Source organism: Nymphaea colorata, chromosome 5 (genome assembly GCF_008831285.2).
Source record: "Nymphaea colorata isolate Beijing-Zhang1983 chromosome 5, ASM883128v2, whole genome shotgun sequence".
NCBI classification, from domain to species: domain Eukaryota; kingdom Viridiplantae; phylum Streptophyta; class Magnoliopsida; order Nymphaeales; family Nymphaeaceae; genus Nymphaea; species Nymphaea colorata.
Window position 1 is genome coordinate 24,863,432 of NC_045142.1, and position 18,292 is coordinate 24,881,723.

At 39.5% G+C, this 18,292-nt stretch overlaps 2 protein-coding genes across 4 annotated transcripts in view; both read left to right on the forward strand.

Annotated features, from left to right (window-relative positions):
- Positions 1–2,631: 2,631 nt before the first annotated feature.
- LOC116254951 (mediator of RNA polymerase II transcription subunit 15a-like) lies at positions 2,632–8,176 on the forward strand. 2 transcript variants are annotated; one of them, XM_031630627.2, is made up of 5 exons: positions 2,632–2,761; positions 3,852–3,963; positions 4,529–4,625; positions 5,016–5,282; positions 7,675–8,176. In XM_031630627.2, exons 1-5 carry the CDS (start codon positions 2,688–2,690, stop codon positions 7,764–7,766), a joined length of 642 nt encoding a protein of 213 aa, XP_031486487.1. In that variant the 5' UTR covers positions 2,632–2,687; the 3' UTR covers positions 7,767–8,176. The 2 variants fall into 2 exon arrangements, with proteins under 2 accessions (XP_031486487.1, XP_031486485.1); XM_031630625.2 differs by lacking the exon at positions 2,632–2,761 and adding an exon at positions 2,768–3,115.
- Positions 8,177–16,168: 7,992 nt separating this feature from the next.
- Positions 16,169–18,292, forward strand: part of LOC116254949 (mediator of RNA polymerase II transcription subunit 15a-like) — a 54,052-nt gene continuing 51,928 nt past the window's right edge. Inside the window, exons 1-2 of one of the 2 annotated variants that reach the window (XM_050077775.1) lie at positions 16,169–16,298; positions 17,077–17,188. In XM_050077775.1, coding sequence (XP_049933732.1) covers positions 16,234–16,298; positions 17,077–17,188 — 177 coding nt within the window. In that variant the 5' untranslated portion in view covers positions 16,169–16,233. Of the gene's footprint in view, positions 16,299–17,041; positions 17,189–18,292 lie in introns of both variants that reach the window. The other variant, XM_050077776.1, reaches the window with a different exon arrangement.

Genomic DNA, 18,292 nt, shown 5'->3' on the forward strand with positions numbered 1-18,292 from the left:
GTTTGATGCTTAAATCCTTAAATGGCCATTTTAATAAATATAGTAAATCAACCACCAGAGTTTATAAGGGGGGTTGTCAACTTGAAGATCTTGGATTGAAGTTTCAATACTGTCATTCTGGTGCCTCAGTTTTTTCTTGATGTTATTCTCATGAGGCCTGCTCGCCTATGCTTGCTTTTGTCATGAAAAGCTAATGATTGCAAACATGTAAAAAGAGTTGCTTCTTGCAAGTACTGCAGTGTAAGGGGCAAGGCGAGGAAGAAAACTTCTTTAAGTTTCATGATATTTTTCAAGATGCTCAGTCATTGTGATATGCTATTGTTTCAAACCTGCTGCCTCAGTTTCTGGTGAATTTTGTTGTAAAATTAAAGAAAAACCTTATTGGAGATAGGCATTCAGAACTCACAAAGGCTCGGCTGGTTCATAAAATTATGCAACTTAGGGGCCAGATAATCTGCACGGTACTTAGTTGATTCAATTTACATGGATTTAGAACTTACGGGACGGACAATCTATGCAGCACTATAGGAGGATTCAAATATGCTGGATGCCCAACGTTATCTGATGATTAAAAATTAAAAATAATTGTTAAACGCACCAAGTGCTATTGCTAAAAACATTATAAGCTGTTATTGCATCGTAAACCGCACCTAATGCTCTTATAAGAATTGTTCTTTAATGGTTTTCAATTTTTAGCAATCCAACATCTTCTATTCAATAAAATCAGAAAAACATTATACACTGTTATGACACCATAAACTGCCACTAATACTCTTGTAGAAAAGGTTTTTTAAGTGAATGGCTTTTAGTTTTAGTGTGTCTGGTTTTTGTCTCTTGGCCACATGGTACCAATCACTCATATAGATATATATAGTAAGTGAACGATGACTATGACTATTCAAAGTCACTTAGCTATTTAATGAGTGTTGTTCATCTAAAGCAGATGAATGATTTAGAGGAGACAAAGAGAAAAATGTGTGAATTAATGATAAATGATGAAAATGTCTAACACATTTTTCTCTTTGTTTTGCTCTTAATCACCTGTTATGTTGAATCGGATAGTCCTGGTTAGATGGCTCTCAAAAATCATAGTCACCATTCAATTTTCTTATATATATATATATATATATATATATATATATATAGTGTGTGTGTGTGAGTTGATTTTTTTTTAGTTTATCTTTTTTACTTGTGTCTAATCTCAGGTTTTGATAGGCCTAGCTGGACCGAGTTCGTAGGGATGTCAATGGATGAGATTTGGATCATATATGCTCTGAATCATATCCGCTTTTTCAGGTATTCACATATTTGGATTTGATTCTGATTCGTATATGAATAAAGAAAAGTCACATCCAAATCTAAATCCAAAATCCGATTTTACGACCCGAAACCGATTTTTATATTCATATCTGAATTAACCAGATTTTGTCATTTTTCAAAATGTAATAGCATTAGATACAAGATATTTGTATAAAGTGAATATGATCCGAATCTATATCCGAATCCAATAGGATGCCATTTATTAAATCCGATCCGATCCGATTTCTTAATCAAATATTATTTTTTTTTCTATATCTAATTTTTCTAGATTGATTTGGTCGAATATCCAATTCAAATCGGATATACTTAACATCCTTAACCCTAACTCAGTGCCTAGTCTTAATTCAAAACCGTTACGGAAGTAGTGGTAAAACCTCTCTCTTGGCATAAGAGATACACGAAGCATACAGATCTTCATTATGAAAGTCAAATGGTGACTCATGTCCACCTAAATGCATTCAGACTTCTTTTTGAACAAGGCAGGGTGGGCACCAAATGTTCCAAAATTCCTAAAAAAATAATGATAATTATTAGAAATAAAAAGAAATTAAGTTTACCAAATTAACGAAAAATATTCTTATGTTCTCTCTCTATCTATCTCTCTCTCTCTCTCTCTCTAGTCGTGGACTCCTATGTCAATATCCGCACCATGTCTTCGTACGATATTTTATTTAATACTAAGTCAAATTAAGAAGTTTATATATATAAATAAAGTAAATTTTGTAGGCTGGCAACATAGCTCCGCCTCTTAAAAGAATTGAACTCAGTGTGATTAGTAAATTTTAAGCAATGTTATGAATATATGAATATCAGTATCGGCTTTGCATTTTGTATCTAGGTTATACGGATGTTGGTATGGATAGTGAGCGGTATATATATATATATGCACGAAAATTCCAGCAAAACTAATACAAAAAACGAGAAAAATAAGTTTTGGATACGCAAAAATGGTATTTAAAACTTTAAAATTAATATGCAAAAATATTTTTTAAAAAATATGTGTCCTTTGTTGCTGCACTAGGGGTCTGTATGTCAGTGTTATTTTATCGTAACCATGTCGCTTAGGTTACATTCATATTTTCATACTTTTAATGAAAATAATAAATATTTTTGATAATTACGACACTTGAATTGAAAGGTATATTTCAAATCAACACAAAACTTTGAACGTATAAGAATATGAGTTAAAGGTCTTACGCGGAAGATGATACTGAAAAAACAAAACAAAACGTTTTTTTAATTTGTAAGTGGGTACGGCAGTTGAATGTAAAAGCGGAGACTTGGTGCCCTCTTTTACGAAATAGAAGAGGATGAGACGTTACTGATGCCGTCTCCGATAGCGGCTCGGGTGCACTCCTCCTGTAGTCATGAGCCCATTTTTTCTGCCGTCATCATCAACGTCGCCATCGTCATTACAATCACCAAATTGTGCGGGACCAAGGTTTTGCATTTGCCCTTTTCCGCTCTTTCTGTGAAAAGGAGAGAAAGTGGCTGCGGAGGGAGGAAGGAGAGAATTGTGGGGGGTTCCCATACTTGTTCTTTTTCTTTTTCCTTGTGTTCTCGTTGGATTCTGGGGAGTTCCGTAGGAGGATGTAGGAGTTGTTTCTGTTGTTTGTTTCTGGCTTTTTTGATTAGGTTGTGTCTTGATTGGTCGCTAGTTTTTTTTTTTTTTTTTGGTGGTGGTATATATGGAGGGAAACGGTGCGTCGACGGCGCAAGGAGATTTGGGGATGACGTCGACGGATTGGAGGTCGGAGCTCTCTGCAGCTTCGCGGCAGATAATCGTCGATCGAATGTACAAAAAAAAAAGAATATTTTTCTATCTAACTGTTTGTTTTGCGTAGATATTATTATCGGTATCAGTTCTTTTTTTGCTCCTTTCGAAAATAATGAGTTCTTGTTTTCTGAAAAAATTATAGTGGATTTAGCACAATTGTGACTGTTAGAATTCTTTATTTGCTTTTTGATTGATAAATAGCTTTCTTTAAGGGAGGTTCTATCAATTTCTGACTATGCAATTGTCTTGTCTTTAGAATCTTGTTTGAGGTCTTGATTGTGTCATTGAGAAGAGTTATAAGACAAGATGCTTACATTATTAGAGTTTTATTTTTTGTGAAATTGGGATTGTTTATATATATATATATATATATATATATATATATATATATATATCAGCATCCCACTTATCAAAACTCGTATTTTTTAATAGCCTAGTTGGAAAGTTAGAAATCGGTTCTATGACATTCGCCCGAGGAAACTGTGTTTTCAATTCGCTTGAAAAAAAAAAAATTGTCGGCTGATACTAGGTTTCGGAGTGGATATAAGAAATGACTTGTTGATAATCTTTTAGGTTTAGTTTGTCTCTCTTTCATTTATTGAACCGCGGATAGTTGGATTTCTCTTTTAAAGTTGTTGGCTGTCTGGAATTTTGCAAAATTGCAATGAAATGAGGCGGCATTTTGGTTTAGTGCGTGGTGTTTACTTCTGTTGCTGTATGACAATAGATAAGATGGTTGTGTTTTTCTGTGCAGAATTGCGACGCTGATGAAACACTTACCAATCTCTGGTCCTTTTGGAGTCTTGGAGCTTAAGAAAATTGCCGAAAGATTTGAGGAAAGAATGCATGCTACTTCAATGAGTCAGGTTCATAATCGATTTTCTTTTTCATCTGCTAACGACATGCATTTTCTGTTCAATATGTTTTCTTTTTATCCGCTTCAAATTTTCTCCACTCTCCGATTCATGTACTAGAAGGAAACTAGCCCTTCTTGCAACGAGCATTGCTCCTTTTTTTTTTTAAATCTTAAAATATTAATGTTCTTCATAGTTACAATTATCTGGTATTTCTGTTTCTGTTGTTTTTCTGGATAAATATGTAACTTGGAGCACCTGATAGAGGAAATACTGAGTTTTCTTTCAAATGATGGAAGCAACGCTGTATCTACCAATGTACATTTCGTGAAACTTGTCATCTGTTACGGCATAACTTTGCATTCATTGCATTGCTGAGTCATTAGGTGTGACTCGTCAAATGATTTGGTGATTGAGAAAGACCATACTTGTTATTGCAGAAGAAAATGGGCCCCTTCTGATGAAGGTGGTTTTCTTTGAGCTATTTTGAGTGTAGATTGCTTAAAACATCAATTATTAGATCCTTGAATTTATTTGGACTCTATTAACATATTAGCTATGATGTTTTTCTCCTCAGCCGGATTATTTGCGGAGAATATCCATTAAAATGCTTCAGATGGAACCGATATCTGCATGCAACTTTGTCACTGGAGGCGAATTTTTACAAGTTCCAGGTACCTGATTGTGAAAGTAACGACATCCTTTGAGAAAGTTTTATGCATTAGAAATCCATAATGGCTCTTAGCCTAGCTGTTTACTGCATCAGGTTTTCACATAAAGTCACGTATATTGTTTGTGGTTGGCTAGCTTGACACCACGTGCAACTACAGAACCAATGACAACATTTGCCCTTTTTTTTACGACCGTTTTCAAGCATGGAGATGGAACTGATAAATGAATCTACAAAATTCTTTCTTGTCTGATAGTACTACATTTAAAATTCACACCACATTTTCTTCCATTATGGGAAAAAACCAGGCCAGCTTTGTCCAATATCGTCAACCAGAACTTTACGTTGCAGAACAAGTCCCAGATTTCAGCTGACTCCGCATATAATTTCACAGGACAAGGTAATCCACAAAATACATCTTCAGTTTCTCAGACACAAAACCAGGCAAGGTTATATGGAGATACAGCTTCCCTTCAACAGCATCAGCAACAGCCAAAAAAACAAAAACGGTCCTGTTCTCACGTCATGGGGAAGCAGAAAAAGTGCCGCATGTCATCTGCTGTCGAAGAGGAGATCTTGTGCTCAATTTGTTTGGATCCAGTTATGGATAATGGAGAGAGATCAACAGCTAAACTGCGATGCAGTCACCAATTCCATCTTGGTAACTAGACTTCTTTTTCTTTCTGTTGTGTTTCAACCTTCTATATTGTTCCTTCCTGTGGTAGTGCAAAGCAGTATAAAAATAGGACTTGAAGTTCCATTTTTGTTAGGATGGTGGATTTCTAGATGAATTTTGTTTGATATGTTTAAAAAGGATGTTCTATGTTATATTTTATGGCTTTATTCTAATAGAATTATGGACTAGCTTTCTGATTATTGCATGCTGTCAGAATCAGCCAATTCAAATTGAGTTGGTGGCAAAATTATTTGATTCGGTAGCCAATTTAATGATGTCACATGTCAGCATTATCTAATTATAAAATATTGTAAGATTTTAAATTTTTAATTATTTTTTATATATTTTTTGAAAAAATGATTTTTTTAGTTTTTGGCCAATTCAGCTGAATCAGTGAATCAGCTGATTCTCCAAATTGGCAGCCTGCCCAATTCGGTTCGGGGACCAATTTTGGCAACCACCGGCTTATAGTGATTGTTGACTACTATATGTTAATTTTTTGTTTCTTAATACCCATAAATTATGCCTTAATGGCGTGTTAGGTTTGTAACTGTGTTTCATGTTTACATGGATGCCATTTTTCTTGGGGAACTGGATAAGAAGCTTGAAGATTTCATATTGCATCTTGAAACCAAGTTGTTTCATCCACAAATGATGCAGAGCTGAATCCTATGATTGGGGGGCAGATACTAAGTTCTGTGTATCTGATTTATGAATGGAAGCAAAATAGCATATCACGTTTTGGCAGTTGTGGAGCCACAAATTTATGGCTAAGGCGCACCTGGGACAAGCGAGGGCAGCTCAGATGGCTGGACCCAGGACCCAAGTCCATTTAAGATTTAGAGCCTGCAGGCCCATGTGGGCCACACCACTGCGTTTTGGTGATCTGCCATGTTGTCATCAATGGACCATTGTTTGAATCATGTCACGTGTGTGCAAGTGCAGATATTGGCGCAGATCTATTAATATTACAAGCGAAACAAAATTTAAATATTGTACATACCAAAGGGGTTCCTGAGACTAAACTAATGAATTTATGAATTTGTGACTCATTTAATTTAACAATGCCAAACTTAAGCAAAATGAAGTCTAATGTTTGTACCAAAGCAATTACGAGTCTAAACTAATGAACTTGTGAATTTGTTGCTCATTTAACAAACCAAAGTCAATGTGCACTTATGTAGTTAACTGTATTAATCATAGGTGACACATGAATTTGGTAAGTTGGGAAAAAGTGCAGCACCAGCACCTGATAAAGGTCCTACATTCGAATGATACCCAGTGTAAACATGAGTGGTCTATATCGATAATGCTGGTACTATCTTGAATTTCAGTGCTAATTGTTTCCAACTGAATTTGCTTTTTATATTTGGCATCGCTATTGTTTAACTAGTGGAAATCATTAAATGTATGGATAAAATCATCAAAAATCCAAGATTTTCTAGGGACAAAAATTTGAGGGCGTCCAACTCATTCAATCTTTATCTTTGACGAAATATTTCTAGTTTGGGCCGTGCCATCGAAGGTTCAGTTAGAGAGCCTTAGCAAAAAACGTAAATCCTTCGTATTTTGTTTTATGCAATTATGATTGTTTTATTGATGTATACCTTCTGATCGTTGATATATCATGCAGATTTGAAGGTTACCTAATTTTACATATGAGATGGAGTGCATATTTGACAGATCATTGACTTACTGACTGACTATTTTCTGGATAAGTTGGGGGAATGAATTAGCAATTTTTATTTCTTTACACGGCATACATAATTGTTTGGATAGTTTACTTAATTTCAGCAATACATATTACCATGATTTCTTCCCTCTGAAGGTCTGTATCTATTTGGGTCATAAGGAATCATATTTATGACAAAGATAAACAAGTTGTAGATACTTCACCTCCAAATGATGCTTTATATAGGATTATTGATTGGTAACTGATAACTTCAGCCTGCTTGGTGGTTGACACGTGTTTGCCCTTACTTGGTGAGAATCAAGCTTGACCGTACTTCATATCAATGTATTTTCTTTCTTTTAGATATGTGTTTCTTTCAGCTTTGACAAATGTCTACGTGTGTCTGCTATGGAACTTGCATCTGTGTGTCTGCTATAGAACTGTTCTTTGACTTTGGCTCTGTTGCATATTTTATCTTTTATTGTTTCTCTTGTTTCCTTTCCCTATGCTATTTCTTCTGGATATCATGTACCATAGCCAGAAAAGCCTTTGTAATTTGGCCTGCATTTGTGCGCCATTATTAGATTGACGCTAGTGATCTTTTGCAAAAGAGTCTCCAGTCTTTTATGACCTACAAATGTTATTTGAGGATAGGCATCTTTCTCTTTTTTTTTTTTTTCTGATCCAAGGTTTATTATTTTTCAGATTGTATTGGTTCAGCATTCAATGCAAAAGCTTCAATGCAGTGCCCAACTTGTAGGAGAGTTGAGAATGGCCAATGGCGTTTTGGCAGATAAATATCGTTCTTTCTCAGATTTTGGTGAGGATGACTGGACAGAGCGGTTGTGATCCTTATGATGATTGCCTACTGCATGGTTGTGGAGGCTCCTTTGGTTCGAATAGGCAGTATAAGGATAGATTGCTCCATTGGTTAGGTTTTACGTGTACAGTTTGTTATCCTTTAGCTTGTTCTGGATCTTTTCATTCCTGCTTGAAGTAAGGGGATAATTGTACTGTACTCATTATCCATGAAAAAGTGTGCATGGAGTCCTACAAAAGACTCCACAATATTTTTCCCATTCACATATCTAGATAGTGCTGTATCCAAGGGAAAGTGGTGGAGAAACATGACTCTTCTGTTTCACTTGTAGAAAAATAATTTGCCATCTGTCATGAGTAATGTATATATGTATGTAAATTATCATAACATTTTGATGTACAACGTCCTGTAAAACGATTCCGTAGTTTTTCTCTAGGTTTGGAGTGATCTATTGCTGCACTTAGATCTTTGTAAGAAAGTGGGCATCTAAGAGCATCCTCTGTTGTATGAAGTCTCATAAGAAGATACAAGGTGGTATTTGTCACTGGGTCATATGTTGGTCCTTATCCAAAGGCAAAGTGCTGCAGAATCATGACTATTTTGCTTCTTGTGTTGGCTAAGTAGCCTTCTTGTCCATTGTCAATTCCCGGTGTAAACGAGAAAGAAAGGCTCGTAGGTCGGACAAGTTGAGGAAGAAACCCTCATTCTCCTCTACTTCTCGGAATCAAAGTAGAGAATTCCGTCCCCAAGGAAAGGAATTGGTTCCCTACAACCGTGGGAACGATTATAGGCCCAACCCAAGACCGGGCCGTGACCTCCCAACACGTTACCTGACCCCAAAACAAATAGAGGAGTATAGAAAGAAGGGCCTATGCTTTAGATGTGAGGGTAAGTGGGAGAAGAACCACCAGTGCAAGGCACTATTCAACATCGTGGTGGTCGATGAACCGGAGACAAGCTCCAGTTCAGAAAGCGATTCCTCCTCTAGCTCTAGTTCCAGTTCCTCGTCTGATGAGGAAGTCCAAGTGAAGAGAAAAGGAAAGAAAATTGAATCTGAGGAACCACAGAAGGGAGAAACCTCGAACAGAGAAGACAAATCTGAAGAGGTTGAATCCTTACATTCTATCCAGGATCCCCATAAGGCTAACGCCATGAGAGTTTTTGGCCGCATCAATGGCCAGAAAGTTTTGATTCTGCTCGATAGCGGTGCAACAAACAACTTCTTAACCGAAGAAGCCGCTGAGAAGTGCAAGGTCACTCTCAATGAGAGCAGCCCACAGACTATAATCGTGGGAGGGGGTCATCGACTCAAGTGCATCCATGAAGGAAATGGCATTGATGTCAACATCAAGAAGAAGAACTTCAAAGTGGATTGCCTAGTCATTCCATTAGACGGAGTCGACTTGATTTTAGGAATGCCTTGGTTCCTAACTTGGAAGGATATTCGTTGGGATGTGAAGAACTTTGCCATGACGTTCATCCCAGACGGAGAAGGGGAATCGATCACTCTTCAGGGACTCGCCAGCTCCACGCGTCCCAAGGCAGCATTGCGGTCCATCCAGCATGAGCAACCCGCTTGTTGGGTACTTACACTGGCTACGGATGTACCAGTAGCTGAAGATAAGGTGGAAGAACCAATTCCACCAAGCATTCAATTGGTCCTAGACCAATTTCCAGCCATTTTTGATGAGCCCAAAGGCTTACCGCCAAAACGGGCATATGATCATCGTATCGTCCTCGCACAAGGTGCGGAGCCTGTCAACGTCAGGCCATATAGGTATGGGCACAGCCAGAAGGCGGAGATCGAGCGCCTTGTGAAAGAAATGTTGGAAAGCGGAATCATTAGGCCTAGTTGCAGCCCTTTTTCTTCACCAGTTCTCTTAGTGAAGAAGAAGGACAACACTTGGCGATTCTGTATTGATTACAGGGCGCTGAATGAGGTGACTGTTAAGGATCGGCACCCCATACCAGTTATTGATGAGTTGTTAGACGAATTGGCCGGCGCCACAGTATTTTCCAAGATTGATCTCAGAGCCGGCTATCATCAGATCAGAATGTTCGATGAAGACGTCTTGAAGACAGCGTTCAGAACGCATGACGGGCATTATGAATTTCTCGTAATGCCTTTTGGACTGACAAATGCACCGGCTACATTCCAGCGGTGTATGAATGATGTGTTTAGAGCCCATCTCAGAGACTTCATCCTCGTATTTTTTGATGACATACTCATCTATAGTAAGGACGAGGAGCAACACAAGAGGCACCTGGAAATAACTCTAGGTATTCTTCAGGAGCACCAGCTCTTTGCGAAGATGTCCAAATGCAGTTTTGGACAATCTTCCATTGGATATCTCGGACACATCGTGTCCCGAGAAGGGGTTCGGGCAGACCCCGAAAAGTTGCACGCCATGGAGAAATGGCCTCTGCCCAAGGACCTCAAAGGTCTAAGAGGATTCCTCAGATTAACTGGGTACTACAGGAGATTCATCCAGGGATATGGCATTATTGCCCAGCCCCTCACCCAGATGCTGAAGAAAGGAGCCTTCTCTTGGACTGAGAAGTCGAGAGTTGCCTTTGACAATCTGAAAGCAGCTCTAATGACCGCCCCAGTACTAACTCTCCCCGATTTCTCAAAGACTTTCACTATTGAAACAGATGCGTGTGAAGTCGGCGTCGGAGCAGTACTAGGACAAGATGGTCATCCCATCGCGTATATGTCCAAGGCCTTGACTAGCCGGGCCAAGCCCCTCTCTACATATGAGAAGGAGTTGCTTGCAATCGTAATCGCGGTGGAAAAGTGGCGTCCATACTTGATTGGACGCAAGTTTATCGTCAGGACCGATCAAAACAGCCTGAAGTACATGTTGAAACAACGTGTGTCTACCCCCACTCAACAGAGATGGCTAGCGAAGCTCTTGGGGTATGACTTTGAAATCGAGTACAAGAAGGGTCCTGAGAACAAGGCGGCGGATTCTCTTTCCCGCCTCACTGAACAGTTGATGACTTTGTTTGTGGTGGAGACGGACATTTGGACGAGATTAGCCCAGGATCAACATGATGACCAGTCATTAAGGCTAATCAAGACTTCGGTTCAACAGAACCCCGGATCCATTCCTTTGTATTCAGTCAAAGGAAATCTTCTGTATAGGAAGGACAAGGCTGTAGTCCCTCCTAACTCTGGGCTAAGGCAGGAACTCCTGCAGCATTTTCATGACACCCCTGCAGCGGGTCATGAAGGGGTCGCTAAGACCCTTGCGCGAATAAAGGCCCAATTTTGGTGGCGAGGAATAAAGGCAGAAGTACAAAACTACGTCAAGAAGTGTATAGTCTGCCAGAGGGAGAAGTACGAGGCCATCAAGCCTCCTGGTCATTTGAACCCTCTGCCTATACCAACCAAGCCGTGGACTGATGTCACGATGGACTTCATCGACGCCATGCCTCGATCAGAAGGGAAAGAGGCAGTCTTAGTTGTCGTGGATCGGCTCACTAAGTATAGTCACTTCGCCCCCTTGCCGAGGTTGTATCAAGGGCCACTTGTGGCCAACGTCTACCAAGAGTATATCGGGAAACTGCATGGAATGCCACAGTCCGTCGTCTGTGACAGAGACTCCATCTTTCTGAGTGCATTCTGGCAGGAGTACATGAAGAATATGGGTACGACGTTAAACTTTAGTACTGCCCACCACCCACAAATAGATGGGCAAAGTGAAATCGTCAACCGGTCTTTGGAGACTTATCTCCGTTGCTTCGCAGGCGAACGACCATCAACATGGGTTAAGTATCTGCCTTGGGCAGAATGGTCGTACAACACGAGCCTTCACTCGTCTACTGGCATTACCCCTTACGAGGGTGTGTATGGATTTCCACCTCCACCAATACCAAAGTATGAAGGAGGTACTGCGGAAGATGATGCAGTAGATTGTGAGTTGCGCACCAGAGAAGAGGTCTTAGAATCTCTCAAGGAAAACATCGTCAAAGCACAAAATCGTATGAAGCAAGTATACGATAAGGGAAGAAAGGACCGGGAGTTTCAGGTGGGAGACTATGTGTGGCTTAAGAGGTTGCCTCTTAAGCAAAAGTCCTTGATGGGTCAGCCCTATTCGAAGCTGCTACCTCGATATTATGGACCCTATCCGGTGATTCAGAAGATAGGGAAGGCTGCGTACAGACTTGGCCTTCCAAGAACAGCGTTGGTACATCCAGTCTTTCACGTCACCAGGCTTAAGCCTCATCAGGGTGATGTACCTACTTTGATCGAGCAAGTCCCGGATAGTTTGCCAACTCCCTACCGTATTCTCAAACACAGGTATGTACAGCGGCAAGGGAGAACCAGGCACGAGGTGCTCGTAGAATGGGAGGGACCCGACAGGGGTACTTCTTGGGAGGAATTCGGGACGATCATTCACCGTTTCCCCTCTTCTAGCGCTCGAGGACAAGCGCAAGGTAGGGAGGGGGAATCTGTTACAGACCAATTTCCAGGTCCCGTGCAGATAGAGGCAGAGCAGGCCGAACCCAGTCGGCGTAAGAGGAAGGCGTCAGAGATTTGGGCGCGTTCTCTTCAGCTCGCGCAGGTAAGTCCCAAGGAGAAGGATTCTGCACCAGCGTCAGTTGCAGTGGGAGGAGCGGGAGGAGCAGCTGAAGCCAAGACGGTGCTTGAACTGGGTACGTCTCAGGGTGATTGTGATTCTAGAGTGGGTCTCACTAAGCTAGTCGAGTCTTAACCAAGTGAGTCCGGTCTTATGTCCCTTGAGGCTAGCCAAAGACCAAGGTCTTAGGCAAATGGCTCGGTCAAACTAGACCGAGCTCTTGATCTAACCAACCGAAGTGAGGGCGGGTCCCCTCACGAGGTCCCCACCCTGGGCTCACAAGGCTCAGGGGTTTAACCTTTTTGTTTACGAGTTGGGCATTGGGCCCGAGTCTAGTTTAAATGTTTTTTGTTAAGTAAATAGGTTTACTTCCATTGGGTTTTGAAATAAGGACCTAGCCAAGCGGGTTGTGCTTGGCAATGTGGATTTGGATTGTGGATAGAGAACGAGATCTGGATTGTAGACTCGTTCAATTAGGACATGTATATATTGTGTTGGATCTTAGAGTTTGTATGGAATTTTGGACTAAGGAAAGCATTTTGCTAAGTTGTATTCTCTCTCCTTCTCGTGAGGCTGTCTCTCTCTCCCTCGGTCTAGAGGCGAGTTCTTCATCTTCTTCGTCAGCCATCGAGTTTCACATGGTGAAATCTGCGGTGCCTCTCATCCCCTCGCGTCCCCTTTAGGCCCAACCCAAGACCGGGCCGTGACCTCCCAACACGTTACCTGACCCCAAAACAAATAGAGGAGTATAGAAAGAAGGGCCTATGCTTTAGATGTGAGGGTAAGTGGGAGAAGAACCACCAGTGCAAGGCACTATTCAACATCGTGGTGGTCGATGAACCGGAGACAAGCTCCAGTTCAGAAAGCGATTCCTCCTCTAGCTCTAGTTCCAGTTCCTCGTCTGATGAGGAAGTCCAAGTGATACTTGCATGTAATTGTATTAGAAATGTGCTTCTAGCTGACAGCTGCACTGGAAAGTGACGACGGAACATTATATCAGATATGCCTTTAAAAAAATTTCATCATAAATGGTGATGACGAGACCTAATATCACAACCGCACGGCGTGATGATGGGTGCACCTTGTGTTTACCTTGCAAGGGGACTGGACCACTAAGGGGATAAGTTCTTAAAGGAGGACCCCTTTTATCAGATCGAAGAGGAACTATGGGGAATTTCTCATGGCTATTCTTCTTGAGTAGTTCTGTAGTTTAACTTTTTTTAATTTAACATATGAATCATGTTGTGCTGTACAGATGGAATAAATTTCGTATTTCTTGCATTGAGCATTTCCTGTGCATGAGAAAGACGGGTGTACCTCTTGGGATTTGGAGGACTGTGATGTTTCGTCACTGATGCCATGGGAGTTCTTGACGGGCTTTTCCCCTTTGTCCGTTGTTGGAAAAATAGACAAAGCCACCAATAGCAGTATCAGCTCCCTCTCTCTCTCTCTCTCTCTCTCTCTCTCTCTCTCTCTATATATATATATATATATATATATATATATATATATATATATATATATATACACACAGTTGAATCAACTGCTTATGACCTCATAATTTGGCTAGATTCAGTGTTACTGCCATTATAATCTTCGGAAAGATCACAATTTTTTAACAAATAACGGCTCAACTTTTTAAGGTCAACGAATAGGTTTGTAATAAATTTTCAAAAAAATGCTTCTTGATGAAAAATAAAGCTAGATACTAATTTCCTTATCCTTTTTTTTCCCTTAATTTCGAGGGAAGTGCTGACTTATTTATTTATTGTTTTCCATAAGCGCCACATCATTTATGCTATTTAATTTGTCTGCTGTGTGTTGGTGTGTGGTCGTTATGAAAATACGTCGGGATGGAAAATGCTGCGCGTAATAAAAGGTTGGCTCATAATGAACTCGGTCCCGAATCATGAAGCAACAATAATGATAGTGTTATTATTATCACCATTGTTATTGTTTTTGTTGTATAAATGTTTAAAAGCTAGAGCTCAAGGACACCCATAGTCCGCTCTTAATATCTAATGTTTAATTACTTCATGTTTAGTGAAAGTATCAATGACATCGTCAACACTGACGTTTGCTGTCGCATCAGTAAACGCATTAGTAACGGTTTTACTAAGGTTTTTACTATCTTTACTGACTTTTTATATTTTTGTTGCATTAGTAAATACATGTATTTTATAGTGGTGATACTTTCAATATTAAAATAACAATGTTGGAATCCTAGAGGTTGTGTAAGCGGTCGGTCACTAGTTTAAATATCAATGATACAACCTCTTTCAAGAATGGTCTTTTTGATTAACACCCTAAGTAGAGAGAGAGAGCCAATAAAATGGGAATGTATATCAAAATTTGAGAACAAGAAGTACCCTAAATACAAAAATTGGAGACAAGAAGAACCCTAAATACAAAAATTGGAGACAAGAAGTTCCCTAGCTACGATAACAAACCGCAAGACAGAAGCAAAAGAGGAAATATACAATACAACGTACAAAAAAAAAAGGGTGGAAAGAGAGTGGAAGGACAAAACGGCAACATCACCCAGCCGCAGAAAAAGGACGCCGCCGCAGCTGAATGGCAAAATAAACATCTCTCTGTACAAGACGAGCTACAGACTCCGGCGAAGAAAATGTGCCCCTGAAGACCCTGTTGTTGCGCTCCTCCCAAATGCGCCACCAAGCTGAAATGAGCCACAACCTCCAAACATGACCCCCAGAAAACAACCAAATTGGGGGAAGGACAAAAAAGGAAAAAAGAGAGAGAGAGAGAGGCTATTTGACATTGAATTTATTGATTTAATATCCTTGAATTTGGTAATTTGATGCCTTAATTATTGTTTTTAGGGGTAGAGACACATATATGTCAACGATCTATACTATCTATTTGCTAAATTCTATAATTATTTTCACTTGTTTCAATTGAAAAATATATGTCGAAATCAGCCAAGATAGTTAAAAAAAACTCAAACCAATTGCTAAAACAATCATAAATTGTCACTAAAAACACCATAAATGTCACTGCATTATAAACTGTCTCTAATGTAGTTAAAGACTTCTAACGACGGTTTCAAATTTTATAGCATCCGACAATATTCGACATTCTCCTTATTTCTGTTCCCCTCTTTATATATGAACCATTCTACTTAAATTTTTGGCTATAATATCATGAAATCATAAACCAAGGGCTTGAACATGCATACAGCCCAACAAAAAAAATGTTTTGAATGATTAAGAGGCTTATTGCCTTTAGGCTTGTTTTGGCATACTTCATATCTGAAATTCGAGGTGATCTAAATTTGAGATGATCTAAGGTGTGATCCCTCCCCAAGTTGCACCTTATATATAAGTGGTCCTATAGTACACTTTCAACTCAAGCATCATGGATGAAGTAAAAAAAAAAAAATGTAATTGTAAAATGATAAAAATATCAATCAATTTATATGATGGGCACACAGTTTTCCCTGTTATGGTTATAACACATAAATTAATATCTATACAGGTTATGGTGCATACAAAAAATTAATCCAATAAAATGAAAATAAAAAACATTGGAAAATAATTTGAAGTAGTTTAAAGTTCAATCAGAACAATTTGTTACCAGTGGCAAACTTTTGTAAACTGAAAATTTCTCATATCTACCGGGCGGAAAGTGAGATACAAAAAAAAAAAAAAAGGAAAATAACGAAAGGTTCGGCCTCATCTAACAATAACTGACAACGTTTCCGGGTATTTTTGTAATTTTCGAATGTCCGCCAAGTCTAATTTCCGAACGTCCTCTTTTTCCTCTCTTGCTTTGGGTGGTGGAGTTGGGTGAACTGGGGAGGCGATTGGTTGGGGGACGGCGCAAGGAGAGCCGGGGATGGCATCCGGCGTTTGGAGGTTCGATCTAGACCCGGAGTCCCGACAGAGGGTTGTCAACAAGATGTAAGCAAGTTCGATTTCTTTGCATGATCAACTTTAGATTTCTTCACCTTTCGTGTCTGTGTTGGGTGGCTGAGATGTTGGGCACTTTTTTCTCCCTTTTTTTTTTATAATTCATGGCAAGAATGGATTCATTTGAGTTATGTTGCTTGATTTGGGAGAATGATGAAGCAGGGTTTGCACAATCTCTGTCTCTCTCTTTCTCTCTCTCTCTCTGTCTCTCTCTCTCTCTCTCTCGCTCGCGCGCGTTCGGTGTGTGTGTGTATGGGTGGGGGGCAGGAGGAAGCTATTTGTTATTGATACTGAAGGTGTCTAATTTCTTTACGATGCTTACCGACACCATCCCCTAGCTACGGATTTGTTTAATTTGTTTTAAAATTATTTGAGTTAGAGATCGGTTCCATGAATTTCCTCGAAAAAACTGTGTTCTGTTTGTTAGCGATGCGCTTAGAAAGTTGTCGAAGATTTTGACTTTTCAAGGATGGATGAAAGTGATGAACTATTGGTGATCCGTTGAGTTCGATTGTAGTGGATAGTCCTGACGTGAGGGATGCCTGCTTACCGATTTGTTTAAGGATGCGCAACGGTTAAGCTATGGTTTTTGGTTTTTTTCTTCCCCTGATTTTTTTGGGGTTTAAATTTGCTGAATTCGATAGAATCCGTTCAGATTGTTCAGATTAGAACATGTACACCCTTAATTTGTGTTGTTATTTTATTAGCACCTACTTGTTCGTTTGCTTCCTCAGGGTGACGAATGAACATCGATGTGTTTTCGTTGCAGAATGGAGACATTAAGAAAACATTTACCGATGTCGGATCCCGAAGCACCTTATGAACTTAATAGAATTGCTGTAAGATTTGAACAAAAAATCTATGCTATCGCAACAAGTCAGGTTTGCATTAGATCTTATTTTCTAATTTCTTCTGTTAATAGCATGTGTTTTCTTGTTAGAATTTTATTTTATCTGCTCTTGAATTTGTTTTCTTTGTCCACTATGTTTTGCTTTGATAAGCTAGGAACCTGGGTTAATTTTCTGTTGAATCTTGACATATTAATGTGCACATGGGGCGTGGGTCTGATTCACTTAGCTGGAGCTGTCCCATCTACCATTTGATCCTGCTTTTCTAGACAAGTAGGTGCATTTCAAGTACTTACTAAAGGAAGCCTTCACAAAATATAATTTATATTACATGAGGCTATGTAAAGCAGAAATCAATATTCTTGAAAGTATGTTTTGTTTGGCATTCTAAATTCGCTTTTCTGTGGGAATTTTTTCCCTTTTCCTTTGCCACATCATATATTCATCATCTCCACCAGGATTTTTCCTTTGTTATCATTTCACCTAATAATCTTCAGTTGTCTTGATTGCCTTTGGGATGCCATTCTCCTATGCCACCTCCTTCTTTATTGCTTTATTACCTCCGTTCTTCTTAGTTCTTTGTGCCATTGAACAACAGGAGATGCGTTGAGTTTGAGGTAGTTCTCCCTATAAGAGAGAAACCTCTATATGTGCATAGGAAAAAAAAAGGTGATGTTGCAGAGTCATGTGGTCACGTCCTTATGTCAAGGACATTTTCATTTGATTGTCAGGATGAATTGACATGAACCTTGTTGCCTCCTAACTCCTAATAAGGTTTGTCTGAAGCAGCCAACAGTGATTCCTAACAAGTATCCCAAGCAGGCCATTCATTCAAAGTTGTCAAGCAAACAATTTTAAAGCCATCTGTTGAGGAATATTTTTTCTCAAGTTTCGTCATCCTGGTATTGTGAAGCAATAAGTATTGACTAATGACTCTGCATTTGATGGCGTTGAAATGTATACCCAGTTTCGTTTCCTCCCTCCTGGCCCGGCCCTTCTTCTAGGAGGCATGCTAAGAACTAACCTCTATGTCTTTCAAAGTCCAGACCCTTTAGTTCCATCTACAAAAGATGTAAAAGAAAGATTATGTATTTTGGTTGGTGTTGCTTAAATAAGAAAAGAAAAAAAGAGGTTGGA

Bases quoted from the DNA above. Each gene is read 5' to 3' on its own strand.
- LOC116254951 (XM_031630625.2), top strand. From the start codon at position 3,009: ATGGAGGGAAACGGTGCGTCGACGGCGCAAGGAGATTTGGGGATGACG. The intron at 3,116-3,851 runs GTACAAAAAAAA...TTTTCTGTGCAG, and splicing joins CAGATAATCGTCGATCGAAT to AATTGCGACGCTGATGAAAC. The intron at 5,283-7,674 runs GTAACTAGACTT...ATTATTTTTCAG, and splicing joins CAGTCACCAATTCCATCTTG to ATTGTATTGGTTCAGCATTC.